The sequence below is a fragment of the Pseudophryne corroboree genome, chromosome 9, assembly GCF_028390025.1.
Source record: "Pseudophryne corroboree isolate aPseCor3 chromosome 9, aPseCor3.hap2, whole genome shotgun sequence".
Taxonomy (NCBI): Eukaryota; Metazoa; Chordata; class Amphibia; order Anura; family Myobatrachidae; genus Pseudophryne; species Pseudophryne corroboree.
Genome location: NC_086452.1, coordinates 427,051,187 through 427,064,447, shown reverse-complemented (window position 1 = coordinate 427,064,447; position 13,261 = coordinate 427,051,187). Strand labels below are relative to the sequence as shown.

Here is a 13,261-nt window from a genome sequence, read left to right as displayed (position 1 = left end):
GCAAGTTGGAGACTACATTGAATTCTATTTATGTGGCCAATGGGTTATTACTCAGGCCTACCATTGCCTGTGCGTGGGTTAGTAATGCTATTGAGAAGTGGTCAGAAAACTTGTCATCAGACATTGACACAATAGATAGAGACGAGATACTCCTAACGTTGGGTCATATCAAAGACGCTGCTGCGTATATGCTAGAAGCCATGAAAGATATTGGTCTCTTGGGATCAAGAGCCGCTACCATGGGAATCTCAGCACGGAGGGCGTTGTGGATTCGCCAATGGAATGCTGACGCAGATTCCAAAAGGAATATGGAGGCTCTCCCGTACAAAGGTGAGGCCTTGTTTGGAGATGGGCTGAATGCTTTAGTTTCTGCGGCTACCGCGGGTAAGTCGACATTCTTGCCTTATGCTCCTGCACCGGCGAAAAAGATACATCACTCTCAGATGCAGTCCTTTCGGCCCAATAAATACAAAAAGGGTAAAGGTTCCCCTTTCTTTGCGGGTAGAGGAAGGGGAAAAGGAAAAAAGTCCACAGTGTCTCCAGGATCACAGGAGCAGAAATCAACCTCTGCTTCTGCCAAATCTTCAGCATGACGCTGGGGCTCCCTTGCGGGAGTCCGCTCAGGTGGGGGCACCTTTGAAACTCTTCAGTCACTTCTGGGTTCAATCTGGCCTGGACCCGTGGGTCGTACAAATAGTGTCCCAAGGGTACAAACTGGAGTTTCAAGACATTCCCCCATGCCGATTTTTCAAATCGACCTTACCAGCTTCTATCCCGGACAGGGAAGTGGTAGCAGCAGCAATACAAAAATTATGTCAGGATCAATTCATTGTCCTGGTTCCCTTGTTACAACAAGGAGAAGAGTTTTACTCAAGCCTATTTGTAGTTCCGAAGCCGGACAGCTCGGTCAGACCGATTCTAAACCTGAAAGATCTGAATCTCTACCTGCAAAAGTTCAAGTTCAAGATGGAATCTCCGAGTGCAGTGATTTCCAGTCTGGAGGAGGGGGAATTCATGGTGTCAGTGGACATAAAAGATGCCTACTTACATGTTCCCATTTATCCTCCGCATCAAGCTTATCTGAGATTCGCAGTGCAGGATTGTCATTACCAATTTCAGACGTTGCCATTCTGACTCTCCACGGCACCGAGGGTGTTCACCAAGGTGACGGCGGAGATGATGGTCCTCCTTCGACAGCAAGGAGTCAATATAATTCCTTACCTTGACAATCTCCTGATAAAGGCGAGGTCCATGGAAAGGTTGGTGCAGAACATTGCACTCTCCCTGACAGTACTTCAACATCACGGTTGGATCTTAAATTTTCCAAAGTCACAATTGGACCGACGACAAGATTATCCTTTCTGGGGATGATACTGGACACAGAAGTACAGAGGGTATTTCTTCCAGTAGAAAAGGCTCTGGAAATCCAGAGAATGGTCAAACAAATTCTAAAACCAACAAGAGTGTCGATTCATCAATGCATTCGGTTGTTGGGAAAGATGGTAGCGGCCTACGAGGCCATACAGTTTGGCCGATTCCATGCCAGAGTATTCCAGTGGGACCTATTGGACAAGTGGTCCGGATCCCATCTACACATGCATCAGAGGATAATCCTGTCATCCAAAGCCAGAATTTCGCTCCTGTGGTGGCTACACAGTTCTCACCTCCTAGAGGGACACGGGTTCGGGATTCAGGACTGGATCCTGGTGACCACGGATGCAAGTCTCCGAGGCTAGGGAGCAGTCACACACACAGGGGAAGAGCTTCCAAGGAAGATGGTCAATTCAAGAAACTTGTCTCCACATAAACATTCTGGAGTTGAGAGCCATTTACAATGGCCTTCTACAAGCGGTGCATCTTCTTCAACATCAACCCGTACAGATCCAGTCGGACAATGTAACAGCAGTCGCGTACATAAACCGTCAGGGCGGAACGAAAAGCAGAGCGGCAATGGCAGAGATGTCAAAGATCCTCCTCTGGGCAGAAAGACATGCAAGAGCTCTGTCTGCAATTTTCATTCCAGGAGTGGACAACTGGGAAGCAGACTTCCTCAGCAGACACGATCTCCATCCAGGAAAATGGGGCCTCCACCAAGAAGTTTTCGCAGAGGTGACAGGTCTTTGGGGAGTTCCTCAAGTAGACCTGATGGCATCTCGTCTCAACAAGAAGCTTCATAGATATTGTTCCAGGTCGAGAGACCCTCAAGCAATAGCACTGGATGCACTAGTGACCCAGTGGGTGTTTCGGTCGGTATATGTCTTCCCTCCACTTCCACTCATTCCGAAAGTTCTCAAGCTCATAAGAAGAACAGGCGTTTGAGCGATCCTCATTGTCCCAGACTGACCAAGGAGGGCTTGGTATCCAGATCTTCAGGAGTTGCTCATAGAAGATCCTCGGCCTCTTCCTCTTCACGAGGACCTGCTGCAGCAGGGGCCGTGCGTGTATCAAGACTTACCGCGGCTACGTTTGACGGCATGGCTGTTGAGCGCCGGATCCTAGCCCAAAAGGGTATTCCCAAAGAAGTCATTCCCACTCTCATTCAGGCCAGGAAGGGAGTAACGTCTAAACATTACCACCGTATTTGGAGAAAATATGTGTCTTGGTGTGAAACCAAGAAGGCTCCAACGGAAGAGTTTCAGTTAGGACGTTTTCTCCATTTTCTCTAGGCGGTGTGGATGCGGGCCTACGATTGGGTTCAATCAAGGTACAGATTTCGGCCTTGTCCATTTTCTTTCAGAAACAATTGGCCTCCCTTCCAGAAGTTCAGACATTCGTGAAAGGGGTTCTGCACATCCAACCTCCATTTGTGCCTCCTGTGGCACCATGGGATCTTAACGTGGTGTTGCAGTTCCTTCAATCGGATTGGTTTGAACCTCTACAGTGCGTACTTTACCCAGTGCGTACTTTACCTGCAGTTGTTAATTTGTTAAAAATGTTTTCAGCACGGTTGCTGTAATGTTCATGCGTGTTGGCATGTGTTTGGTTGAATGCCATGTGTGCGGCATGGTTGAAATGTGAGCTGGTATGAATCTCACCATTAACTTAAAAGTAAATCCTTTTCTCAAAATGTCCGTCTCCCTGGGCACAGTTCTTATACTGAGGTCTGGAGGAGGGGCATAGAGGGAGGAGCCAGTTCACACTCTGAAAAAGTCTTAAAGTGCCCATGGCTCCTGCGGAACCGTCTATACCCCATGGTACTGAAGTGGACCCCAGCATCCTCTACGGACTAGGAGAAAAGGATTTACCGGTAGGTATTAAAATCCTGGGGTTTTTTTTCATTTCCTGATTAATGTATTTGATGTTTACGTCTGTGACGATTTTCGGGTTACGTCTGTTACACATACATTCCATTAAATATTGTCAAGGTAATAAGAATGACTTTCCTGAAAATTGTACTAAAACAATCGGTGTGGTTTATGCTTTATTGTAAAAAAGTATAGAATAAATATCTGTTGTAGTTTCAGAGAAATCAGACATGTATTTTATGTCAGAAATTACCATGTCCTATCCCGGTTACATCCGTTACATTTAAACAATGTATTTATTTACAGCAGACAACAATGGTGAGGCTTGTTCACACTTCATATTTCTCTTTCGTCCTAGAGGATGCTGGGGTCCACATTAGTACCATGGGGTATAGACGGGTCCACCAGGAGCCATTGGCACTTTAAGAGTTTGAGAGTGTGGGCTGGCTCCTCCCTCTATGCTCCTCCTACCAGACTCAGTTTAGAAAATGTGCCCGGAGGAGCCGGTCACAGCTAGGGGAGCTCTCCTGAGCTTTCCTAAAAAAGTTTAGTTTAGAGTTTATTATTTTACAGGGAGGCTGCTGGCAACAGCCTCTCTGCAGCGTGGGACTAATGCGGGGAGCAGTGTCCGCCCTGCGGGGTCTGAGCCACTGACTCCACTGACTGGACACTGAGCTCCAGAAGGGTCTGATCGGTCTCCGCCACAGGGGAACCGCCCGCCCCAGCAGCATGCGGCCAACCCCTTACAGAGCTGAAGTAAGTGGTGAGTTAGTCACCGACCCCCCTAGCAAGCGGGGGGCCGGTGTGAAGATGGTGACAAATGGGGATGGAGCGCGGTATTAACCGCGCTTCTGGACGGTACCAGAGGCACACAGTGCGGCGCTGTGAGAGGCACCCTGGGCCAGCGCTGACCCCACACACTGGTCAGCAAGCCTGTCGGGGTCCAGGGATCTCAGCCAGCAAAACTCCTCAGGCCAGTTTAAACATCAGAAGTGCGGGAAGACAGCGCCATGAAGGGGGCGGAGCTTCTCCTCAGAGCAGACCCTGCAGCGTTCCAGCGCCATTTTCCTGCATGCAGAGGCTGAAAGGAAGATACTGGTTCCTCCAAGGCAGCTCCAGCTTACTGTATTACGGTACCAGGGGGTTGTAGAAGGGAGGGGAGGCTGATATATTGACTGTGTGTCCTATTAAGGAACACAGTCAGCGCTGACAAGGGGTTTTCTCCTTGCTAAAAGCGCTGGTGTGGGTTGGCTCCAATCTCTGTCTCTCTCTTGCCATTCTTGGGTCGGAAACTCTGTCTTACCCCCACCTGTATGTGTGTGGTGTGTTTGGTGGTCACCTGTAGCAATGTCCAGGGATACAGTGTCATACGCTGCAGATGATTTATCCTCCCAGGATGATCCCATTCCATGTAGTCAGGCTAGCACTGGTTTAGCACAGATTCCAGCAAGGGAACCAGAGTGGTTTTCCTCTATCAAGACTTGGATTTCTCAGATTTCTGACAGGGTTGCCAGTAATGAATCTGCAACCCAGGTATTGCAGTCCTCTATGGCTGTATGGCCCTTGTCTGTTACCTCGGGTCACCCCACTACATACCCCCACAAACGTGCGCTTGTGCAGGTAACACAAGACGACACGGATACCGATTCTGACACTACAGACGGTGATGGGGATGTGTTGCGGGGGTCCACATCTCATGCAAGGGGGGTGCAATTGTTGATAGAGGCTATTAGGGATGTGTTAAATGTTAATGACACCACACCTGAGCAGGTTGAGGAGGCTTTTTTCATTGAGAACAAGAAATCCTCGCTAACCTTCCCTGCGTCAAAGGAGCTGAATGCTATATTTGAAAAGGCCTGGGTGAACCCTGAAAAGAAGTTTCAGATCCCTAAGAGGATTCTGGTAGCTTTTCCTTTCCCTAAGGAGGATAGGAAAAAGTGGGAAAACCCGCCGATTGTTGATGCATCTGTATCCAGACTCTCAAAAAAGGTGGTTTTACCTGTACCGGGATCTACCGTCTTAAAGGAGCCAGCAGATAATAATAATACAATAATACACTGAAATCAATGTACACTGCTTCGGGGGCCATATTACGTCCTACTATTGCTAGTGCATGGATTGCAAAGGCTATAGTGAAGTGGTCGGCTACCTTAATGGAGGATTTGGATACGATGGATAGGGATGACGTTGCATTGTATTTACGCAACATTCATGATTCTGCAGGTTTTATGGTAGAATCCATGACCTGGGTTCCATGGCTGCGGGAATTTCTTCCATGTCTGTTTCAGCCCGTTGGGGACTGTGGCTTCGCCAGTGGTCGGCCGACGCGGAATCCAGAAGAAGTGTGGAGTCGCTACCCTATTCAGGTCAGGCTCTCTTTGGGGAAGCTCTAGACGCGTGGATATCTACCACTACAGCGGGTAAGTCTCCGTATCTTCCCTCAGCAGCACCTGCTCCGAAGAAATCCTTCTCCTCAGCTGTGCAGCAGTCCCTTCGGCTGAACAAGATCAGAAAGGCCAGATCATCCAATACCTTCTTTAGGGGAGGTAAGGTTAAGTCCAAGAAACTTGTCACTGCAGGTTCCCAGGAACAAAAGCCTGCTTCAAGTACCTCAAAGTCCTCCGCATGACGGTGGACGGGACGGCCCGGAGGTGGGGCCTGTGGGAGCGAGACTCAGACAGTTCTGTCATGTCTGGGTATTGTCCGGCCTGGATCCCTGGGTAGTAGATATTGTGTCTCAGGGATACAGGCTGAAATTTCAAAGTCTTCCTCCTCATCGTTTTTTCAAGTTGGGCTTACCAACTCTGTTGGAGGACAGCACAGTGCTTCAAAACGCTGTCCAAAAGCTGGTGGAGGCACAAGTCATTGTGCCGGTACCACCTCCACATGCTGACGAAGGGTTACTATTCGAACCTTTTCGTGGTACCGAAACCGGATGGTTCGGTCAGGCCCATTCTGAACCTAAAATCGTTGAACCTCTTTCTATAGGAGTTCAAGTTCAAGATGGAGTCTCTCATGGTGGTGATATCAGGTCTGGAAGAGGGGGAATTCCTGGTATCACTGGATATCAAGGATGCGTACCTTCACATTTTCCGATTTGGCTGCCGCATCAGGCTTATCTCCGCTTCGCATTGCTGGACTGTCATTTTCAGTTCCAGGCCCTGCCATTCGGCCTCTCCACAGCACCGAGGGTGTTTACCAAGGTGATGGCGGAAATGATGATGCTACTCCACAAGCAGGGTGTGAACATCATTCCTTATCTGGACGATCTCCTGATAAAGGCATCGTCCAAGGAGAAGCTGCTGCAGTCCATTGTTCTCACAACGCGACTGCTCCAGAGTCACGGGTGGATTCGGAATTTTCCAAAGTCACATTTGGAACCAACCCAAGATTGTCATTTCTGGGAATGATCTTGGATACGGAAGTGCAGCGGGTGTTTCTTCCGCGGGACAAGGCGTTGGTGATTCAATCCATGGTCCGGGATGTCTTGAAGCCACCCCAGGTGTCGGTTCATCAATGCATTCGCCTATTGGGAAAGATGGTGGCCTCCTACGAGGCTCTCCAGTACTGGATGTTCCATGCTCGGCCCTTTCAACTGGATCTCCTGGACAAGTGGTTGGGATCTCACCTCCACATGCATCAGATAATTTGTCTGTCGCCAAGGGCAAGGATTTCTCTCCTCTGGTGGCTCCAATTACCTCACCTCCTAGAAGGCCGCAGGTTCGGGATTCAGGACTAGGTCTTGTTAACAACGGATGCGAGCCTCCGGGGCTGGGGAGCAGTCACTCAAGGAGCAACCTTCCAAGGACGGTGGTCAAGCCTGGAAGCCGGCCTGCCCATCAACATCTTGGAACTAAGAGCCGTCTACAACAGTCTTCTTCAGGCGGCCCCTCTTCTGAGAAATCGGGCCATCCAAGTGCATTCGGACAATGGGGGTAATTCCAAGTTGATCGCAGCAGGAAATTTTTTAGCAGTTGGGCAAAACCATGTGCACTGCAGGTGGGGCAGATATAACATTTGCAGAGAGAGTTAGATTTGGGTGGGTTATTTTGTTTCTGTGCAGGGTAAATACTGGCTGCTTTATTTTTACACTGCAATTTAGATTGCAGATTTAACTCACCACACCCAAATCTCTCTCTCTCTCTCTGCACATGTTATATCTGCCTCCCCTGCAGTGCACATGGTTTTGCCCAACTGCTAAAAAATTTCCTGCTGCGATCAACTCAGAATTACCCCCAATGTAACAACAGTGACTTACATAAACCGACAGGGCGGAACAAAGAGCAGAGCGGCAATGTCAGAGGTGACAAGAATACTCCTCTGGACAGAAAAACACGTGTTGGCGCTGTCAGCCATCTTCATTCCGGGAGTAGACAACTGGGAAGCAGACTTCCTCAGTAGACACGATTTCCATCCAGGAGAGTGGGGACTCCATCCGGAGGTTTTCAAGGAAATTACAGATCTTTGGGATTGCCCCAAATAGACATGATGGCCTCTCGTCTCAACAAGAAGCTTCGGCGTTATTGTTCCGGGTCGAGGGACCCACAGGCAGTGGCAGTGGACACCTGGTGTCTCCGTGGGTGTTTCAGTCAGTGTACGTGTTTCCACCACTCCTACTCATCCCAAGAATCCTAAAGCTCATAAGGGGAACAAGGGTTCAGGCGATCCTCATTGCCCCAGATTGGCCAAGAAGGGCTTGGTACGCGGACCTTCTGAATCTACTGCAAGAAGAGCCGAGGCCTCTTTCTCTTCGGGAGGACCTGCTGCAGCAGGGGCCGTTCGCCTAACAAGACTTACTGCGGCTACGTTTGACGGCATGGAAGTTGAGCGCCTGATTCTTGCTCGGAAAGGTATTCCGAAGAAAGTTACTCCTACCCTCATACAGGCTAGGAAAGGGGTAACGTCAAAACATTACCATCGTATTTGGAAGAAATATGTTTCTTGGTGTGAGTTCAAGAAATTTCCTGCGGTGGAATTTCAACTGGGAAGTTTCCTCCTCTTCCTGCAAGCAGGAGTGGATATGGGTCTGAGGTTGGGATCTGTGAAGGTCCAGATTTCAGCCCTATCCATTTTCTTTCAGAAGCAATTGGCTGCCCTCCCTGAGGTTCAGACCTTTTTGAAGGGGGTTCTGCATATCCAACCTCCCTTTGTACTGCCTACGGCGCCATGGGACCTTTACGTGGTGTTGCAGTTCCTCCAGTCGGATTGGTTTGAGCCTCTTCAGGAGGTGGAGCTCAAATTTCTTACATGGAAGGCGGTCACTTTGTTGGCCTTAGCTTCTGCTAGACGTGTTTCCGAGCTGGGGGCTTTATCATGCAAAAGCCCTTACTTGATCTTCCATGAAGATAGAGCGGAGCTCCAGACTCGTCAGCAGTTTCTTCCAAAGGTTGTGTCGGCATTTCATATCAACCAACCTTTTGTGATGCCAGTGGCTACTGACTCCCTAATTACTTCAAAGTCCTTGGATGTCGTGAGGGCTTTGAAGATTTATGTGAAGAGAACTTCTTGTCACAGGAAGTCGGACTCTCTGTTTGTCCTATATGATCCCAAGAAAATTGGGTGTCCTGCTACTAAGCAGACTATTTCTCGCCGGATTAGGTTAACTATCAAGCACGCTTATTCTACAGCAGGACTGCCGTGTCCAAAATCTGTTAAGGCCCACTCTACTCGTAAGGTGGGTTCTTCCTGGGCGGCTGCCCGGGGTGTCTTGGCAGTGCAACTTTGCCGAGCTGCAAATTGGTCTGGATTGAACAAGTTTGCATACTTTGGCCTCTGATGATCTGAAGTTCAGTCAATCAGTTCTGCAGGAGCCTCCGCGCTCTCCCTCCCGTTCTGGGAGCTTTGGTACATCCCCATGGTACTAATGTGGACCCCAGCATCCTCTAGGACGTAAGAGAAAATAGGATTTTGGTACCTACCGGTAAATCCTTTTCTCGTAGTCCGTAGAGGATGCTGGGCACCCGCCCAGCACTTCATTTCCTGCTGTTGTTATTTGGTTCAGTACAACTTTGTTTTAGTTGAGTACTGCATTGTTACTTGGTAAGTAATGTTTCAGCTGTTGCTGAATAGTTCAAGCTAGTTGTCTTGACGTGCCTTGTATGTGTGAGCTGGTATGAATCTCACCACTATCTGTGTTACGTCCTTCTCTTGAAGTATGTCATCTCCTCGGGCACAGTTTCTAGACTGAGTCTGGTAGGAGGGGCATAGAGGGAGGAGCCAGCCCACACTCTCAAACTCTTAAAGTGCCAATGGCTCCTGGTGGACCCGTCTATAAACCATGGTACTAATGTGGACCCCAGCATCCTCTACGGACTACGAGAAAAGGATTTACCGGCAGGTACCAAAATCCTATTTTCTCTTACGTCCTTGGGGATACTGGGAATCCATTTAGTCCCATGAGTTTAGTCTAGAAAATGTGCCCGGAGGAGCCGGTCACGTCGCCGGAAGCTCCTGAAGAGTTTTCTGCATTTATTTTATCTGTTTGTTGTTTTCAGGCAGGACTGGATGGCACCAGCCTGCCTGCTTCGTGTGACTTAGGGGGGGAACGACCCAACCTCTTGAAGGATTAATGGTCCCGTTCCCCGTTGACAGGACACTAGCTATTGAGGGAACTATTCGCAAGCCCCACCGCGGCGAGCGTACATTCCCGCAGTACGCCGCCAACCCTAACAGAGCCAGAAGAAAGAAGAGTGGTGAGTACTAAGCCGGCGTCCCGGTTAACGGGTCGCCGGCCATTATGGCGGCATAAGAGTATGGAGACGCACTGCTTCTATATGGGGCGAACTGAGTCTCAGTACACTGTAGTGTACACAGTACCCAGACTGGATTTACAGACTTAAAAGGGGGCTGACTCCAATTTAGGCACATAATTACCTCAGCCAGTATAAAAAGAGAGCGGGAAGACCATTGAAGGGGCTGGGCTTCACTATGAGCGGATCCAGCAGCTTACCAGCGCCATTTTCCCTCTGCAGTGGACACAGACGCTGACTGACAGGGACACGCACCTCCTCCGGAGAGACTCCAGATTACCTCAGCAGTACCAGGGTATCATAGCAGGGGGGGAGCGATTATCAGTGTACTGAGTCCCTAATCTAGGTACTTAGGGGGTAATTCTGAGTTGATCGCAGCATCAAATTTGTTAGCAGTTGGGCAAAACCATGTGCACTGCAGGGGGGGGCAGATGTAACATGTGCAGAGAAAGTTAGATTTGGGTGGGGTGTGTTCAATCTGCAATCTAAATTACAGTGTAAAAATAAAGCAGCCAGTATTTACCCTGCATAGAAACAAAATAACCCACCCAAATCTAACTCTCTCTGCAAATGTTATATCTGCCCCCCCTGCAGTGCACATGGTTTTGTCCAACTGCTAAAAAATTTCCTGCTGCGATCAACTTGGAATTACCCCCTTAGTCTTCGACCCGGCTAAGCTTGGCATTAGCGATAAGGGTGCCGTGTGTTGGTTCCATACCCTCTCTGTGTCTCCCTGGAAGGGCTCTTTGTGGGTTAATTGTGGATTTAACCTTTTCCTCTGTGTGTGTGTGTGTGTGTGTGTGTGTGTGTGTGTGTGTGTGTGTGTGTGTGTGTGTGTGTGTGTGTGTGTGTGTGTGTGTGTGTGTGTGTGTGTGTGTGTGTGTGTGTGTGTGTGTGTGTGCGCTGTCACAGTATGTCAGGCAAAGAGTATGTTTCATGTAAGGCACAGTGTTCCTCTTCTTCAGGGGGTTCACTACTGAGTACTAAATGGATTCCCAGTATCCTCTACAGACTACAAGAAAAGGATTTACCAGTAGGTAATTAAAATCCTATTTTTTATTCACCAGTGGTAGATACAATTGTGGTAACATTTTGCTTCTTTATGTGCATTTTAAATTTGAAGCAATCCAGATGGTTATCACAAACATTGTATCTGAGAGTTAGCCGCTACTTTGGAATTGCCCAGGTCCTTATGATGGGACCGCAATATCAAAGGACAAGACTGCAGCATAGCCAACCAACTGGAATTACACTTGGGGAATCAGAATTACAGACCACTGATTGTGTGCGGAATCTTGGCGTTGTCCTGGATGGTGGCTTGACACTTAAACATCAGATATCAGCCACAATCAAATCCTCATTCTTTCACCTGAGGAACATAGCCAGAATCAAGCACTTAATTCCCTCCGATGATCTGCCAAAAATCGTACATGCATTTGTATCATCTCGATTAGACTACTGTAATGCCCTCTACCTTGGTCTCCCAGCAAAAGAATTGCACCGCTTACAGCTGGTGCAAAGCACAGATGCCAGGCTGTTAACTGACCAGCCCCGTTCTAGCCACATAACACCCATCCTCTATTCCCTTCACTGGCTGCCTGTAAGATGGCGAATCATCTTCAAGATTGGCTTACTGAGTTTCAAAGCACTACATGACCAAGGCCCAAGGTACCTGAAGCAGCTTCTGACCCCATAGTGCCCCACTCGCTTACTGCGATCTGTAGATGAAGGACTTTTAGCAGTATCTAGAATCTCCCGTAATTCATCTGGGGGTCGAGCTTTTAGTCATGCGGCTCCGACTCTATGGAACTCACTTCCCCGCACAGTGCGAGAGGCCCCAACTATAGAATCCTTCAAAAGTAGACTCAAGACTTTCCTGTTTACTCAAGCATTTCCATAATGTCCCTTTTAGTATCTTCATGCTTCTGTATTTTATGAAAAGCTGTTCTGTACTACATTGTTTCTGGACTATATTATGCTATGTATCTCTTAAGCGCCTTGAGTCCTATTGGAAAAAGAGCGCTATATAACAAAAATTATTATTATAATTATTATTATAACAAGGTAGATGTGAGAATTAACATGCATAATACATAGTTATAACCAGCAGGTGTCGCTGTTGTTACTGCTGGCATCAACTTAACCGTCGGGAACTTCAAAGCAATACCGCAGGCTACGCTGGTGCTATATAAATAATTGTTAATAAAGATAATTGAAATGGTCAGTTGTTTGAAATAACAACCTTGCTGTATAAAATGTAACATTAATAAAATATAACCTTTTAATGCATTCTTTTCAGACTTTTTTTTGAGTAATAAACTTGTAAAGTTTGCACAGTAAACTTACTTTCTCCTAATTCCCAGGTCTTATTCTGTGCTGACCTTAAGAAATTCCAGAGTTCAGAAGAAACCCCGAAACTTCCCAAACCAAAGACAAAATCTAAAAAGAAAATGAAAGAGGAAAGCTGATCGTGAGGGTTTATTCATTTTTTTTTTTTTCATGCAAGCCTGATGATGAATTATATATTGTCTTATTATAAGGTTTATCAGCTTATTGTATTCCTGTTGGTGTCATAGGGGTATCATTGGGGCAGATGTACTAAGCCTTGGAGAGTGCTAAAGGGGGAGAGAGAGAAAGTACCAACCAATCAGCTCCTGTTATTTTTCAAGCAGTGCCTGTAACATGACAGTTAGGAGCTGATTGGCTGGTATTTTATCTCTCTTAACTTTATCACTTTCCAAGGCTTAGTGCATGGGTCTTCAACCTGCGACCCTCCAGCTGCTGTGGAACTACATATCCCAGCATGCCCTGCCACAGTTTTGCTATTAAGGCATGCTAAAACTGGGGCAGGGTATGCTGGGATGTGTAGTTCCACAGCAGCTGGTGGGCCGCAGGTTGAGGACACATAGCTTAGTACATCTCTCCCCCGTGTGTCTTTTATGTTTGTTAATAAAAGAAAAAGTCAACAAATGTGAGCACATCCTTTATTACCGTACCTGTTACCTGCGCCAGTAATTTATATCCAATAGTCACTTTTGGCAGCAGTTTTGTTTGTCCGATGCAGGCAATATAAATCTACTTCTGCAAGCCCGGACTTGTTACAGATAGATTCACTTGGATGCGGAATACACTTTCTATAGACCTATTTCAGTCCTTAAAAACAATCTACCCTAAAATAATTGATTGGGATAAATGAATGGTTGCCTGTTTGGCAGATCCAAGTGCGGGTGATTTGTTGCTTTATCACGGTCTCTTCCCCTGCTGCAA

The 13,261-nt window shown here is 47.6% G+C and overlaps 1 protein-coding gene across 5 annotated transcripts in view; it reads left to right on the top strand.

Annotated features, from left to right (window-relative positions):
• Window positions 1-12,964, top strand: part of OGG1 (8-oxoguanine DNA glycosylase) — a 56,958-nt gene extending 43,994 nt beyond the window's left edge. For all 5 annotated transcript variants that reach the window (XM_063940988.1, XM_063940984.1, XM_063940986.1 and 2 more), the window contains one exon: window positions 12,358-12,964. In XM_063940988.1, coding sequence (XP_063797058.1) covers window positions 12,358-12,462 — 105 coding nt within the window. In that variant the 3' untranslated portion in view covers window positions 12,463-12,964. The remainder of the gene's footprint in view (window positions 1-12,357) is intronic.
• The last annotated feature ends 297 nt before the right edge of the window (window positions 12,965-13,261 follow it).